General features: G+C 40.7%; 1 protein-coding gene and 1 long non-coding RNA gene across 2 annotated transcripts; both read left to right on the top strand.

Annotated features, from left to right (window-relative positions):
• The first annotated feature begins 307 nt into the window (after positions 1 to 307).
• On the top strand, positions 308 to 910 carry LOC103648928 (uncharacterized). Its single transcript, XR_002267629.1, has 3 exons — positions 308 to 394; positions 479 to 799; positions 875 to 910. It is a non-coding gene; the product is annotated as an uncharacterized lncRNA (long non-coding RNA).
• A 10,452-nt stretch (positions 911 to 11,362) lies between these two features.
• On the top strand, positions 11,363 to 13,866 carry LOC109944287 (uncharacterized). Its single transcript, XM_020548993.1, has 8 exons — positions 11,363 to 11,378; positions 11,889 to 11,947; positions 12,705 to 12,764; positions 12,855 to 12,917; positions 12,992 to 13,063; positions 13,261 to 13,323; positions 13,522 to 13,758; positions 13,843 to 13,866. The coding sequence occupies exons 1-8, from the start codon at positions 11,363 to 11,365 to the stop codon at positions 13,858 to 13,860; spliced, it is 588 nt and encodes a 195-aa protein (XP_020404582.1). The 3' UTR covers positions 13,861 to 13,866.
• The last annotated feature ends 3,862 nt before the right edge of the window (positions 13,867 to 17,728 follow it).

Below are 17,728 nucleotides of genomic sequence, written 5' to 3' on the forward strand. Positions count from 1 at the left end.
ATTTTCTTAGAAAGGTTAAAGTTCCTGATGGTTATTGTAGAAACATATCAAAATGTGTTAATGTTACTGAAGGAAAGATTGTTGGCCTTAAAACACATGACTGTCATGTCCTGATGCAGCAGCTCATGCCTATTGGTTTGAGGGGTCTTCTTCCAGATGATATCACAGCTGTAATATTTGAGTTGTCTGCTTATTTTCGAGGGATATGTTCTAAAGTGCTTCATGTTAACGAGTTGGACCATATGGAAAAATCAATTGGCATTACTCTATGCAAAATGGAGATGATCTTTCCACCAGGGTTTTTCATGGTTATGGTTCATTTAGTAGTCCATCTAGCAACTGAATGTAAGCTTGGTGGACCAGTTAACTATAGATGGATGTATTTTATTGAGAGGTACATCTTCTAACTGTTACATGATTCATGTTATAAGAATTTCTTGTGGGGTTGAATAATTTACTTGTCTTGCATTGGTTGTAGGTACCTAGGAAAATTGAAATCATATGTTCGGAACAAAGCATATCCAGAAGCTTCAATAGCAAATTCATTCTTGGCAGATGAGTGTATGGTGTTTTGTTCTAGGTACATAGAAGGTTTCGCTACCAAGCATAATAAACCATCAAGGAACGATGATAGTTTGGACCATACCCAATCGAAGATGGTTGGACAAGATTCATCTTTATTCCCTTCAGTAGGGAAATCATTGGGAAAACCAGCCAATTTTGAATTAAGTCATCTAGAGAAATTGCAAGCGCATAGATATGTGTTGTACAATTGTGATGTTGTTAATCCATATCTAAAGTAAGTGTTTTGGTTAACTAATGAACTATGCATATAGATTATGAATTATATAATTATATGGTAATCATAGTATAGGGAACATGCTTCTAATCTGAAACGAAAGAGACACGTCCGTCGCCTAACTCCTAAAGATATTGAGCAGATACAGAATAAAGAATTTCCAGAATGGTTTAGACAACATGTAAGTAGCATAATCTGATATTTATATTGAATGGAATTTGGGTTTTCTTACATGTATAAATATACACTCTTTTTGTGTGTCTACAGATCTTGCATTTAGAAGAAAAAAATGGACCCGACAGCATTAACGAAGACATTAGATGGTTGGCACGAGGTCCATTGGAGTTTGCAAGAAGACATAGAGCATATAACATACGTGGGTTCAGATTTAGGGCCAAGAGGTATGATAAGGCGACACAAAATAGTGGAGTTGTTGCCACTGCAAAGACCTCTAGCTATTCTTCAGCTGGTGATAATAAGCCTATACTTGGAGATATTTTGTATTATGGCAGGATTCTTGATATCATAGAGATCGATTATTATGGAAGATTTTCAGTGGTACTGTTTAAATGTGAATGGGTTGATGTCACTCGAGGAAAGGGAGTTAAAACGGATAAGTTTGGCTTATCCCTTGTGAATTTCTCTCATCAAATTCACAGAGGTGATAGAATTGAGCATGAACCATTTGTGTTTGCCAATCAAGTTGACCAAGTGTTCTACTTGGAAGATCGGACGAACCCTGGGTGGTCAGTTGTCTTGAAGATGAAGCCCAGAGATATATATGACATGGGAGAAGATTGGAATGATGTACAATCTGAACCTTTTCATGTCAGCAAGCTTGGGGACCTGTTTAAGAATGCACACGACAACCATTCATGGACTAGAAGTGATATGGAAGGCAATACAATAGATGGAACTGCTAAAGACCATGACATTGGTAGTGATATAGAAGATGAGTGCTAAATAAGAATACTCCATCAGGTACACAAAGTTTCTCTTTCTTATAATCTGAACCATTTGGGTGGTTTGCAAATACACATCTATTAGTGTTTGTCTTCCTTGCTTATTTTAAATTCAGGTAATTATGCAGTGCAGAAATTTAGGTTTCTTGATCTACATATTAATTGACCAATGCTGAATAAACAATTGCTGAATACACATCTAATAGAAGCATTTAAGTATCAAAATTTTGTCTGTAGTGAATGCAAATTGTTGGAAGCAATTGCAGTAGAGTTATGTTTTAGTTTTTTCGATGGAAATCAACATGGACACTAGGGATCATGTGGCTGTCAAGGTCCTCGACTAGGCAAAGGTTCACAAGAACAAACTAGCTGAACAGGTAGACTGTCATCAAGACTTTAACTATTTGCACTAGTACTTCCTTAGATTTCACTGTTTTCCATATATCTGAATTGCATAGCAAATCAGAATTTCGTTTTTGTCAAGCTGAAAGAAACTGTCTTCTGTTCTGGATTCAGTTTATGTCTGAATTCAATCTGAAAGAACAACTTAATTGTTTTTTCATTCCTGAGAGGCCTGCATGCTTATATGTGCTGTTTTTCTCTTTTTGTAGCTCAAGGAATGTAGCTCAAAGAACCTGTTGTTGTGCAGATCTCCCTAGCAAATACAAGCCTAGAAAGAAGCATTGCTTGACCGCTTCGACCATCGGCGCTGGTGGCAGCCTGGACAAAGCTCCTTGTCGAAGCACCAAGACGACAAGACTCATCAACAGCGAGAACTAGGAGTATAGACAGATGGTGTGGAGATCTCTTGTACAAATATGAGGACAAATTGTAGGGCATTGAACTACCGCGTAGCTTAGTGCTGACTGTTAGTTTTGGGGTGCTTCCTTTTCAATGATGTGTTTGCTGACTGTTACAGTTGGGCTACCAGTTTGCTAATTATCATTTGTGTCGATGCTGATTAATGTGAACTCTATGCTGAACACCTTGTACATATATGAGATGTTGATTATGTGCATCCCAGCGTACTCCCATCAGCAGTTGTCCATGTCTTTTCTAAAAATTCGGAAGGTGTCACTCTGCTGTTGCTTCAAATCTGTTTCTATTTGTTTTGGCAAGATTGAAAGGGTTGAGGATATCTCATCCAGTTTTGAGTGTCACTTGGTTGAACCTTCTTTGCTCAGCCCCCGTTTTCTTTTAGACTTATGTCGAGTGTCATGAAACTGTGGCAAATGAACCCCCCTTTAACTCAGATCTTCTTTAGCATATTACACAACAAAACTAGTTTATCTTGGTTATCAGAACACAAGCAGATGGCACACCATTATCTTCAGTTATGGGTTCTGAAAATGGCCAGGACACACCTCACTACTCCAAGCCTTTTAACACAAGTGAGCAGGGTATAAGTTACAGGGGCCCAATAGTTATAGTGCTTCAAAGTGGAGTAAAAATAAAAAAAATCAGATTCAGCTATCTGAACCAAATTCAGTTTTAGTAAACTGCACCAAGTCTGAAATTTTTGAAACCGACCAACCCCACTTTGGACCATTTTTTCACTCAGTTGCATATGGTTTTAGGGCTACCATACTTAATAAAAGTTGTTCTCCTATAGTTACCCTTCAAGTTTTCTATAATAACCTTTTGCCAAAAGCCCACAGATCAAAAGTTACAGGGGCCCAAAAACAAGCAAACCAAACTATTTTCAGCTGCACCAAAACTGTACCAAATCTGAAATCTGCAGATTACTCCAAATGTCTATCAAAAACTTGAAAATCTTCACACATGAAAGTTGTTTAATTTGAAACACTCTACAACTTTGGTATTTTGATTTTTGGAAAAATATGGCTAGATTTTAAATTCAACTTTTGGGCTAAACCTTTTCTTCTAGGGTTAATTAGATGTGTGCCATTACATTTTGTCTGGTTTTGACATATATATGTTTTGTAAATAGACTCTACAATATTATTTGGATCTGCAAGTCTGCAACTTTGATGAGCAAAATGCATGTACAGATAGATGTTTCAGCTACTTGTACTAGCACAAGATGAACTTGTGCAGATTCAGCATACATATGTTTCAGCTAAAACATGAATTATCAATCCTTAAGGTAGTCTGCCAACTAATGAGTAATTTGTTGTTCCTCCTTTTCTGAATTTTACACCAAAATCAAGTGTCCCAGCTATGTATCTTATGATCCTCTTAATGGCACACCAGTGCTCCTTACCAGGGGCTTCCATAAACCTGCTCACCAAACCCACTGCAAAGGATAAGTCTGGCCTTGTGTTTACTAGGTATCTCAAGCTCCCAATCACACTTCTATACTGGGTTGTATCACTCTCTGTTGGATTGCACCTGCCCATGTTGCACTGCTCTACAATCTTGGCTGCATAAGACCTCTGGCAAATAGTGATTTCATTTGTCCCTTGCCTTACCTCCATACCCAAGTAGTAACTGAGCAGCCCCAGATCACTCATACTAAAAGTCTTCTTCATCTGTTGCTTGAAATCTGCAATGTCACTTGCAGAGGGCCCACAAATGATAAGGTCATCCACATATACTCCTATAATCAGCATGGACTTCCCAACTCCCCTTCTGTAGACAACATGTTCTACTTTGCATCTACTGAAACCTAGGGAGGCTAGCTCAGAATCCAGTTTAATGTTCCAAGCTCTCGGAGCTTGTTTTAAGCCATACACTGCTTTATTCAGTTTGAGCACCAGTTGGCCCTTCTCTGGGTTCTGAAATCCTGGAGGTTGTGTTACATAGACTTCTTCATGAAGATCCCCGTTCAAGAAGGCTGACTTCACATCCATGTGATGTATTTTCCAGTTACCCTGAGCTGAAAGAGCTATCAGTACCCTTATGGTTTCAAGTCTTGCAACAGGTGCAAATACTTCATCAAAGTCTATTCCTTCCTTCTGTGCATACCCTTTAGCAACTAATCTAGCTTTGTGTTTGACAATGTTACCAGCAGCATCCTTCTTGACTTTGTACACCCATTTCAAACCAATGGGTTTATGCCCAACAGGTAGTTCAGACCATATCCAAGTGTTGTTGTTTTCAATGGACTGGAGTTCATTGTTCATAGCATCCCTCCAACACTTTTCTGTCAGAGCTACTTCAACATTCACTGGCTCATCTGCAGCCAACAAGCATAGCCCACTATATTGGAAATCATGTACCTCCTCTGTTGCATCCCACAGATCAGTTAGAGACCTGTATCTCAATGGTGGATGTTGTGAACTTTGAGTGCTCGGGGTCTGAGGACTGTTGTTAGTAGTTGCACTGGAACTTGACCCCTGTAATCCCCCTGTGACACTTGTGGTGTTACTGTTATTTGTGGTGTCACTGGTGTGTGAGGTGAGGGTGGAGAATTTTGTGCACCCCCTGAATCTTCAACACTTCCACCTGAAACACCTGGCTGCTGCAACACCTGACCAGGCACAGTGTACTGAAACTGGAATTCACAAGGACCAGATTCTGTCTCAGCTTGCTGAACATTTTCATCACTGTCCCAATTCCACCCCACTTCTTCTTCAAACACAACATCTCTGCTGATATACAGTCTCCTAGCTCAAGGATCATACATCCTGTACCCTTTGGTCCCTGCCTCATATCCAAGCAGAACCATTTTTGTGGACCTGTCTGACAATTTTTCAACACCTGGACCAATCTTCTTCACATGACCCACACAACCAAAAGTCCTCAAGTGACCAACTTGTGGTTTCTTGCCATGCCAGGCCTCATATGGTGTTCTCCCTTGCACACTCTTAGTAGGAGACTTGTTTAACAGGTAAACTGCAGTTGTTACTTCTTCTCCCTAGAATCTTGGTGGCACACCCTTACCTTTGAGCAGGCATCTAGCCATCTCCACTACAGATTGGTTCCTTCTCTCAACAACCCCATTTTGTTGAGGAGAATAGGGAGTGGTGGTGTAATGTTTGATTCCTTGCTCATTGCAAAAAACATTGAAGGACCCTGAGTTAAACTCTCCCCCTCTATCTGTCCTCAAAGCTTTCAAATTACCTCCCACTCAATTTCAGCTCTTTGTTTTATCTTCTGTAGTGATGCCAATGCCTGATCCTTTGTGTTCAATAGATCTACCCACATATACCTGCTGTAATCATCTACTACAAGCAGGAAATAGGATTTTCCACCAACTATCTTTGGTCTGATCTGCCCACACAAATCTGCATGAAACAATTCTAGTCCCTTTTGAGCTCTGAATTTAGACTTCCTTGGAAATGGTGTTCTATGTTGTTTTCCCAAAGTGCATCCATCATAGACCTGTTCCACCCTGTCTACTAAGGGCATCCCTTCCACCATCTTCAATCTACCTAGTTCTCTAAGTGACCTGAAATTCAGGTGCCCAAATCTGGCATGCCATTTCCAGGCAGGATCAGTGTGCTTTGCCAGGAAACAAACAGGTGAATCAGCATCTAGTTTCAGAGTGTGTAGCCTGTTACCAGTGCGAGGTGCACTGATTAGCACGTTATTTTCAGGATCTATTACACTCAACCTCCCATTAAACAGTCTAATATCACATCCACCCTCTTCAAGCTAACCAAGACTTATTATATTACTCTTCAGTTGTGGGATGTAATAAACACTTGTGAAGACTTTGTGCTGATTTTGCTTTCCCTGAACAACTAGAGCTCCCAAACCACATATTTTAACAGTTGAGCCATCCCCAAATCTGACTGATCCACTCACAGATTCATCAAGGTGTGAGAGTGCAGACTTTGTACCTGTCATGTGATTACTGGCACCAGTATCAAGTACTCACACGCCTTCAGGACATATCATTGGGATCACTTTTTCTTCAGACAAATGAACAAACTGTGGTGCTCCATGCACTGTGCCTTGTACTTCAGCAAACATAAGTGCCCCAGTTTCAACACCACCACCAGCAACTGCAAGATTTGCCTCTGGTTGTTTTTGTTCCTTGCCTTTCTCCCTCTTAGGACGCTTACAGTCTTGAGCCCAATGACCATATATCCCACAATTTCTGCATCTCCCTTTTCTCCTAGGTGTGCCTTGTGAAGTGAGTTTCTGCTTACTGAAACTTCCTGAACTCCCTCCATCAGATCGATGGGGAGCCTTAGGCTTCCACTGACATGAGTCACTACTGCTACTGTCTTTATTTGAAGACGACTGAAAACGATGCTTATGCTTTTCAAGCCAATCTTCTTCAGCTAACAGTAAACGACCTGTTTTATCAGTGATGTGCTCAACCTTGTCTTCTAGTCGATCTTCAGCAGCACGAAGTCTGCCAACAAGATCTTCAACTGTAAGATCCTTCATCTCACAAAACATTTCAATGGATACTGCTACTTGATTAAACCGGGGTGGTACAACACGCAGGAACTTTTTGACCACACGGGTATCATCTATTGATTCACCAAGGGATTTGATATTTGTGACAAGGTTAGTAATTCTCATCCCAAAATCCTCAACACTCTCCCCCTCCTTGAACTCTATATTCTCAAATTCTCTAATAAGTTTCTGCACATTTACCTCCTTAACCCGATCTTCACCAATCCTCATGATCTTCACAGCCTCCCAAGCCTCTTTGACTGTCTTCTTTGCACCAAGTGTCCCCCACATCTCTTTGGGAACAAATCTCATCAGAGCACCCATTGCTTGCCTGTCCTGTGAACGTCTAACGTTGGTTCCGGGATCAATCACTTCCCAGATCTCCATCGCCTCGTAGTTGATAAGCATCAACATTGCCCACTCTGCATAGTTGGATCGGGTCAGCATGGGCCATACCAGAGAACTTTCCTTGATGCCTGACGTCGTGGCACTTGGTCATACCCTTCGAAACAATCCAATCCATGAAGAAGGGGGCTCATCAGCTGTCATCGTTGCCGAGCCACAACCCTTGATGCAACAGCTTCGACTTCACCTTGCAAAGCCCCATCTTCACCCGCATACCAGACGCCGAGAATCAAAAGCAACCATCGAAGGCGAAGCTGAGGCCGAGACAAACTTCAATGCGACGCCTTCAGGAAGGGAGTGATGTCGGGGACGACACCGTCGTGAGTCAGAGATGGACCAGGCTTTCTCCCAAGGAATAAAATGTTGGGGAATACGACGCCCCCAACAGGGGAAGCGGCGCCCAAGGGCGTCGCCGTCGCCGAGGCTCTCGCCCAAGAAGCCCCCAGCACCAACGTCAGGCCAAGAGCTACCGTCGTCGCCGTCCTCCATACCATATGCGTCACACAGGCACGTGCCAGAGCCCCACCCAGCAGCCGATGGCACTAGCACACACGGCCACCGAATCTAGATGTCGTCGAGCACCCTGCCACCTTACGCTGTCCTGGTTGTTTGGTCCTTACCGGTTGTTTGGTCCTTACCAGTAAGGTTTGTTCTAGTATCTATACTTACATGTGAAGCTCACTGAACTGGTTGTTTGGTTCTTACCAGTAAGGTTTGTTCAGAACACTTGTCTGTCGTCACAAAACACCATTGTGGACCACCCCATCGTCGACCGAGCTGCTCACGGTTTCTCCAGACAAGTTTAGGTGAGCACCATGACTTTTGTATGCCGGTGAGGCTTTCTGTATTTTGAATTGCACGCTACCGTATTCAAACTCTTCCGGTTACCCTACCAGGATCCCAATGTCCGTCGTCGCCGTGATCTGGGCAGTCTAGACTATTTGAATCCGTTTCGCTTATGGGTTAGGTCGGGCCGGGCTCGGGTGACGTTTAAGAATGCAAATCCTTACCGGAGATAACCTGCGTGGGCTTGTCGTGAGCGCGCAACCTCGTGCCCGTCTTAGGGTCGCCGGAGTCACTATCGTGGACTTGAGTTTGTGAATAAGCAAAAAGACAGGGATCTCAGTGCTAATGTTAGTGAAACAATCAAATATGACATAGGACCTTTATTCGGTTAGCTGATGCAACGAGGGTAATTGCGCAAAATTGCACAGCGCTGGCGCGAGCGGATGGCGCGGGGCCAGTTTTCTCATGTGTTCGTGGGCCGAGCCGGTCGGTTTCGGCCCAGTCACTTTCGCTCAACTCCTGTTTTTTTAAAGTTTATGTTCTGGATTGGTTATTGTAATATTTGCAACTTTGCATGAATGGTCCTTGGAAATGAACGAGTTCATCGAAACTTGGCACCTCGAGTAAGTTATCCGATCCACTTACATATCTATCCGAGGCCTTGAGGGCAAGGATTGGTGTACGTGGGCCCGATAACTTGGTTGGGTTGTGATAGCGATGATAAATCCACTAAAGAAGTAAAACAAATTTTATTTGATATAGAGAGAGTATTATAAACTATACATGTGATGGTTGCTTCGGTAGAGAGAAGCTTTTTAAAATTAATTTTTTAATGAACTATTTATGGTCAACAATAACTCAAGAGAGGTTAAATGGCTTGGTGATTCTATATATCGAAAAAAGTTGTTGGATGAGGCTTCTATATCGAATTTCGCACTGGGCCCTTGAAAAGCCCGGAACGACCCTGCTTGATCTGCTTCAAGTGTTTCATCAATTTATTGCGCGACAGTATCAATTGAAATGTACATTAATATTATAATTGTGTAACAAATCTTCCCTGTATTATGGTTAAAATTTCACAATACAAGTATTTTGAATTACACAATCAGTTTTTAGCAAAATATTTGAAAACCATATTGAGTTAATTAAATAATTAAGGTATTATTTTCTGTTTCCCTCCCATTATTTTATTTCCCCTCCAATTTATTTTACTGACATACTATATTTCTCTCCGTTGTTTTGGATCCCTCCAGTTCTTTTCGTAGTGGGCTCACTCTCCATAGACATAGCAAACTTCTTTCATCTCCTGCAGACCTCCCCACCACTTTTCCTTCATCCACGAGGGGCACAACAGAGGGCTCTCCATTTGTCGTCCAGGGGGCTCCATCCGCGCCGTAGTCGCTCGTCCAGGTCGCGACCCCTCTTTGGTTCGACGCCCCGACCTTGCCTCCCACCGCGCCCTTGCCTCCCACCGCCATCGCCGCCTCCACGGCCATCACCACTGCCTCGTCCACCGGCGCCACGGCCCCGCCCTTGGCCGCCACCGACACGTACACGGCCTACTTTCGTGGCCGCCGTCCTCCGCTGTTGGCGCACGCTGAGCTGGAGGTCGGATATCTGCCAAGTCGAGCTGGAGACGGAGGTCAGCCTCTGCCTACGAATCATCATCATCAGCCAACAGGTGCTAATCTGCCTTTTTTTTATTCAGCAAGAGTCGACGTCAGAATCTTACCTCGGTCCATCCAAATTTACTTGCATCATATGATTCTTAGACGACCAAATTATTGTCATTGATTGGTCTGCAAATACATATGGACTGTTAGTATTTTCCTTCCCTACTTGTTTTAAATTTAGGTCATTGTGCAGTGGTAACTGGTAATGGCACGGGGTGGGAAACAACGCATTACTCGTAGCCATGATGAGTACTTGTCTGAGGACCATATTGGAGAGAAAAGTCCCCAAAAAAATGTTGCATCATCTGAACAAAACATAAGTAATAAAGAAGACCATTTAGATAGCAGAAGCGATAATGAGTCCCAAGGTATGCACACATTACTTGTAATACCGCACCTTGTCTTTATGGATACTTGCATATGTCATTCTCACTACTGAAAATTGTTTTTTTGGAGACATAACTCTGTCAAATAACATAAATGGAGAGGACCAACTTGATGGCGCTGATGAGGTTAAAGAGGTTAAAAGGCGTGGGAAGACAAAACTTATTAATGTTTGGAACATTCCAAGAGGCCATAGGGTTGTAGTTAATTGTAATGAGCTGAATCAGCCTATCGGAGAAGAGGCAGGAGTCCTTGCAAAATTCCTTGGCATGGTTGCTAGGAATGGCTCCTTGTGTAGCTTAAGCTTCAAGGATTGGAGACTACTTATAGGAAAGAAAGATAGGAACCATAAACAAATCAATAAGGAGGCCATTCTTAATCAAGTAAAGGTAAACTTTCACATTTTTTCAGTTGCCATGTAGTAATAGTACACTTTCACAATTCTTTTCCAATTGTTATGCAGAAGAGATTTCTTTACCCTGCCCGCATGGAAACATGGGTGCTGCGAACAATTGGAGAGAGATGGAGGCAACACAAGTTCAATTTGAAATCCATTTATTTTGACCCACATAAGAGTTAGGATGCTAATAATAGTAATGCTCCTGATGGTGTATTAGCTGATTAGTGGGTTGCGCTTGTCAATAATTGGATGACCCCTAAAGCACATGTACATTACTATAGTCATGATAATCATTTCATTATTTATCTGATGAACCATCTAATTTACTTTTGTTCCTATATACTCTTTGTTTCGTAGGATTTAAGTGAGGCCAATAGGATAAATTGTACAAGAAGAAAGTCAATGCATACATCTGGAACAAAAAGCTTTGCTCGGAATAGAGAAGAATTGGTATTATTTTTGCAATTATAATTCACAGCATGTTCTTTACAAATGTCAAAAATCCATGTTAATTACATTACCTTAGTTATATTTTTATTAACATGTTTACAGAGGGAACAAGATCCTGAAAAGAAATACCCTCATAGGGCTGTTTTGTATATCCATACACACAAGTCTAACATCGGCAATAACAGAAATGCACATGTGGTACAGTAATTGCAAAAAAATGTTTCATTTACTTTTTTGCAAATCCAATTGTTCTTCCATGGTGTTTATTGAGTATTGTTATTCTCTTGCAAGGGTGAATTGAAGGAACTTTTAGCACAACAACCTGATTTAGCGGACTCTAGTAATGGAAAGGATGCATGGGAAGGAGATGCACTAAACAGAATATTAGGAAAGGAAAAGCATGGCCATATCCATGGTCTGGGCCTTGTTCCAAATCCAAAACAAGTTTTTGATGCCTCGACATCAAGTCGTATGAAGCATCTAAATGTAACCACTTTGGATGAAACATCTAGTGAAGATGTAGTATCACTTAGACTTGAATTGGAAAAACTTCAAAAGCATGTCCAGAAGCAAGATGATACTATACTAGATTTGCAACATACCGTGGAGCGAAAGAAAAGGCAACATGTAAATCCAAATAACCTTATTTCTAACTCACTAAAGATTGCATGGACTTAGCATTTTTATGTCCTAATGTTTTTATGCTATTACAGGGCTATCCAATGCTCCTTTATCGCCACCAACAGATGTTCGTCCTGCTATGAAACGACAAGTATGTATCTCTATGAAAATATATAAATTTACTACTGTACTTGCTCGTACAATCCAGCATCGCCATGAGCTTATTTTAAAAAAAATGGTTATGTAAATGTCTTTGATTCGGATAAGTTCATACCATAGTAAAATTACTCTTCGTCTGCAAAATAGCAATCCTACTCTACAACTCCCAGTGGATCTGAACCAAAATTCTCAAACCAAAGTTCTACCCTCTCAACTGATCTGAACCGTCTGGACAGCAGCCTCAAGAATGTTAAGTTTTAAATGGTAAGGGCTCCCTCCGGTGGCTCTGCCACTTGAGGCTTCAACTTTGGCTTCTCAACAACAATGGCCTGTGTGGTTAGGACCATTCCAGCTACAGAGGCCGCATTCTAGAGCGCACACCTGGTCACCTTGGCAGGGTCAATCACACTAGCTCTAAAGGATCCAGTATATGTGTCTGCTGTGACAAGAACTAGTCTGAATTGTCTAAAACAATTCCAATGCCAGCAACACACACTACGATGGTATAGGTCTACTCATGAACTTAGTGCCGCACATAATAGATGATGGGTCCTAGTCACATTTACCAGCACAGATAAACATATTAACAGCATTGGACCTCTGGCAAATACAGTTCATACCATCTAACTGCATAGGCACAGATAAACATATTTACTCTTTTGCAGGGTGTCACTTCTATTGAAATCTTCAATATTTAGGGTTTAGGACATAAGATGTTTTTATGTCCTAATGTTTTTATGCTATTACAGGGCTATCTAGATGCTCCTTTATCGCCACCAACAGATGTTCGTCCTGCTATGAAACGACAAGTATGTATCTCTATGAAAATATATAAGTTTACTGATTTTTTTGCACATATATCTGAATCTTACATATATATATATATTTCCCTATAACAGCGAATTTATTGTCAACTTCGTAGTGAAGATTCTAGTATGTTTGGTGAACGGAATAACACAATGGTATGAATGCATTACCATGAATGCCATCCTAGTTTTAAAATTTTCAAGCTGTCATTTATCCAATAACTCTACAGGAGGATGAAAACGAAGATGATGAGTACGAGGAACTGCACTCACACTACAAATGTTCTAAAATTCAGGATAAGGTTAGTACATTATGAGTACGAGGAACTGCAATCATAGATTTACTCCACCCTAAGGCCATACTGAAGCAATCATATTTTTGTCCATGTTAGAAATCTAGTTTATATGATAGTGTATACATGCTGAAAGTAGCAGCAAGCATCAGATTTCCTAAACTACGTTCCATAGTAGTTCACTGATGTGTGTTCTTTAAATGCAGAGCAAGCCACCACAGTCACGACGTGAAGCACTCCATGCTAGTAGAGTTTCTGCATCAATAAAGGTAAAAACAACAGTACTAATGCAGCCAAGGTGATCAATGTGGTCCTTTTGAAACTCAGTGTAGTCTACACGTCTCGGAAATCCTCTAATTATGCACCAAATAAGAACCATCAAGTAACTATTTATTAGTAAAAATTCTTATGCATCCTGCATATTTATAGCTACTTGCTAACCACTAACATCCAAAATTCACTTGTAGGTTTCCACAGATATTTTCTTAAAGAGCACAAGATATCCAAACAGGAAGGTTGCCTTAGGCAGAGTACTTAGCCAGGACCCCAAAACCAAAGTTGGAGATGTTGCTTTAGGCAAAGAATTTTGGATGGTGTGTGTTAGTCTGGTATCTGTGCGCGATGAACCACTAATAAGGCCATATAACAACTTCAAGGTTCTTGGACAAGTAGGCAATAATCCAATTGCATGGCCTTCAAGTTGTGTAAGTTCATCACTTCACTTAACAAGACATTATTCTCCTCATTATTGCATTTGGTTAAAGTATTCTAATTCATTCCTTTTGTAGATTGAAAAGGTTAACTGATAACATAGGATGAATAATAGCGCCGGGATTGCTAAGGTATTTAATTGGCCCCATAAATACTCTATATCTCCCATGAATAGAGACATCAAGTTTGAGCTAATAGGTTAGGAGACATCAGTGTGTTAGATGTACATATATAAATTTGGGCAGTGCCATTCATATGGGAAGCCCTCACTGATATATGACACTAATAAAACCATAGTAGGGGGGTTTGTGTGACCAAATCTTGAATGCCATAGCCAAGCTGCATCATCTAGCTTTGACAGCAAACAAACTGGAGGTATCACACTCAATTGTACTGTGTACAGTCTGTTCCCAGTGCGAGGTGCACTGACCAACAGGTTATACGCTGGATCAAATACTTTCAGTCTACCAGCAAATAGTCTGATGTCACAACCTGCTTCCTCTAGTTGTCCAAGACTAATTATGTTGATTCTCAATTGTGGAATGTAGTACACACTAGTGAGTACTTTGTGGTCACCTTGTCTGGTTTTCATCACCACCGAACCTAGTCCACAGATTTTGACAGTAGACCCATCACCAAACTTCACTGACCCACTGACAATGTCATCAAGTTGAGTAAGTGTAGACTTGGTGCCTGTCATGTGGTTACTAGCTCTAGTGTCTAATACCCAAACTTCATCTGAACAGACTGCAGACACTACTTTTTCTTCAGACAGGTGTATTTCTTGAGAAGTTCCACCTAATGAGTCTTGCACCTCAGCGAAGAGTAGTGCTGCATTCTCCACATCTCCAACTGCAACATTTGCCTCCTGCTGTTTGTGATCCTTCTTATCTCTTTTTGGTCTTTTACAGTCTTCTGCCCAATGACCATAGATGCCATAGTTTCTGCATCTCCCTTTTCTTCTGGGTGTTCCTTGTGATGTCAATTTGACCTTGTGAGGAGTACTGGAGCTAGCACCTTCAGATTTGTTAGAAACCTTTGCCTTCCACTGGTTTATCCCTCCACTATTACTGTTCTTGTGTGAATTGGACTGAAACCTTTGCTTGTGTTTCTCCAACCATTCCTCTGCAGCTAGTAGCAGTCTTCCTGCTTTGTCTGTGACTTGCTCCAGTTTATCTTCAAACCGATCTTCAGCTGCCCGAAGCCTTCCAACTAGGTCTTCAACTGAAAGTGTCTTGACATCACAGAACATCTCGATTGAGACATCAACTTGATTGAACTGGGGTGGCACAACTCTTAGAAACTTATTGACAACATGAGTATCTTCTAAGGGTTCACCAAGTGATTTGATAGAAATTTTGACACTTAATAGGAAATATAATTTAAAAAGTTAGGTGGTGTACTCATCTGTATTTTTTACTATTCTTTGTTTTCTTGCATTCTATGAGATGTATGCTTTGTAAGGAATATGATTTGTTTCGTGACAACAAAATTGATAGAATATGTATTTTAAAGTCTAAATTGATGACTATGATGCACCAGGTGACACTCCACTGGACAGTCAACTCCAGATAGGGCTAGGCATGTAACGGTCTCAGAAAGAAGGTTGGATATTTTCTTTTTAATTGAACTGTTGTTTTACCTTTTTCCTTGCTTGCTTTTGCTTTTGCAGAGCTGATGAACTTTAGACGTGCTTGTGCCCATCCTCAGCGCAAAACACAGTGGCAACGAAAGATTTAAGGATGCATGAATATGTACTTCGAACTTTCTTTGTAATAAACCTGGCGCTCCCATGTTGCGGCACTTACTGTGGAGGTGGAGCTTTGCTATGCCCCTAGCTATCCCCTCCATTCAAAGGATTGTCATCGCCAGCGCTAGAGATAATTGCCTCTGGTCAGATTTCTAGAAAAAATGTCCACAGTTGAACAACCTTTTTTTTCTCATCTGCACCCTCTAATTAGCAGCTTAGTCTCAGTCTCCATGTTGTGTGCAATTATATATGAAACTATGGATCAACTTTTTGTAATGCAACTATTGATTTTAAATATATATATTTTGCTTATTTGCCATGTGTGTGTGAATGATTCCAGAAATATCAAATGTGCATTGTTCAGCTTGTTGTAATCTTAACCTCAAAATAAAATATTCAAATACTTTTATTGGTTTATTGCTTGCAACGAATAAAAATGTTGCTACAACTCGAAACTAAATGTTGTAGCATCCTATGATAACGAGCTGGTCTTGGGCGGCACTAACACATGTAAGTGTTGTTGTATCTTATAAAAATCTGTTGCAGTTTACCAACGCTTATTTATATGACTTACCAACGTATGTACAGGCGTTGCAGTAGCCCCTAGCAATGGCAGTATAGGCAACACATAATTATGCGTTGGTATAGACCCTAGCAACGCTTATATAGGCTTCTACCAACACATATATGCATTGCTAAACGGGGGGCCATTTTGTAGTGTTACATTTAGTAATTGCTAATAAAATTTGACCAACTTATTAAATGCAATGCTCAGCTTTAACCCCTATTGTTGATCAGCCTTACACATCACATGAACTCTCACCTTTGGTGAGTTCATGCACATTATTCCCCACGACTTGTTGAGATATGATCTTTTGTGAGCTCACTCTTGCGATATATAACCCCCACAGGAGAAGAACATGTGGCCCAGGAGAAGCCGCACAACGAGGAGTTTGACTTGATCTAGGTGGTATCTCCCAGTCGACTGTATGACGCCAAGGATGGACTTTAGTTCGCTTTATGTTTATCTTTTATTTTCATAAGACTTCTGCTATGTAATAAATAATTTTATGATATTGTGACAGTTATCTCTATACACTTTGTTATTATATGTGTTGTGTTCTTTGGCGCTTATATGAGACACACCCGGCTTTATCCCTTAAATCTGGGTGTGACAAGATTTTGTTGAACGCTACCTACATGGTGCTTGATGTTCGAGTTGGTCATGATCAAAAAAGTTCATGACTCCATTAGGAAGTTCTAAAATGCTCTTTTTCTTCTGTCACCCGATTTTGATGTTTAAATAGTGTCTCACTCTCAATATAGCTCATGAGATCTAGTCGGCCCATAGGAAATACCATGAGTGCTCTCCTCGTGTCATAACTAGACTCTTTGAGATGCATCAACATCAGTATGAGAAGTTTAGTCAATTGGTTATAGAGTCTATTGACTTGACATTTTCTTATTTCTAGTTCATCACGAGTAAGATGTGCGAAAACAAGTTATAACTACTATGATGATCATGAGTTGGCTAAAATTACAGCATGCCCTAGATCAGAGGGTTTGGGTGGTGAATGTCAATGATTTCATTGAGTATCACTATTCAGCAAGCTCATGTCCACTAAGATTAACCACTGGACAAGAGAAAAGGTTTGGAACCATGTCTACGCCAAAGCCTCTGATACATTGATGCAAGATGATTTCTTGGGACCTTCATGGTGAATCCCAAGTGTCATCCATCAGGGTCCTTCATGATCCACACTTCAATGGTTCTGAACGACACACAACCTAGACTTTTGTTCAAAGAAGAGTGAAGCTATTAGTGAATCTTATAGGACCCATGGGTTTGGCCCAAACATACTCAGTACTTAATCATCGCGCTCACCGTATGAAAACCTATGACCAAACAACTTTAGTGACATGAAACCACTATTGGCCTATCGTGTAATTCATTTTCGTTATGATCTCATTTAAGTAGACACAAATATGCAATCATGTGACCGCTCTCTCCATTATGAATTGTAAAGTATTCTGGTTTGTTTTAGGAACATAGCTTTAACTACGTATCAGATGTAATGCATATTGAGATGCATAGGAAAAAGCTATATATGTACATAGAAAAGCTAGGAGGGCTTACACTTTGGAATGGAGGGAGGAAAACATAACCACGTCAATATACCATGGTGTATGCCTCTAAAATTAGTAACTTCAAA

Source organism: Zea mays, chromosome 2 (genome assembly GCF_902167145.1).
Source record: "Zea mays cultivar B73 chromosome 2, Zm-B73-REFERENCE-NAM-5.0, whole genome shotgun sequence".
In the NCBI taxonomy this organism is placed as follows: domain Eukaryota; kingdom Viridiplantae; phylum Streptophyta; class Magnoliopsida; order Poales; family Poaceae; genus Zea; species Zea mays.

Coding starts and splice junctions, on each gene's coding strand:
- LOC109944287 (XM_020548993.1), top strand. Junction 11,948..12,704: donor GTCCTGCTATGAAACGACAA/GTATGTATCTCT, acceptor ATGCTATTACAG/GGCTATCTAGATGCTCCTTT. Junction 13,064..13,260: donor GTTCTAAAATTCAGGATAAG/GTTAGTACATTA, acceptor CTTTAAATGCAG/AGCAAGCCACCACAGTCACG.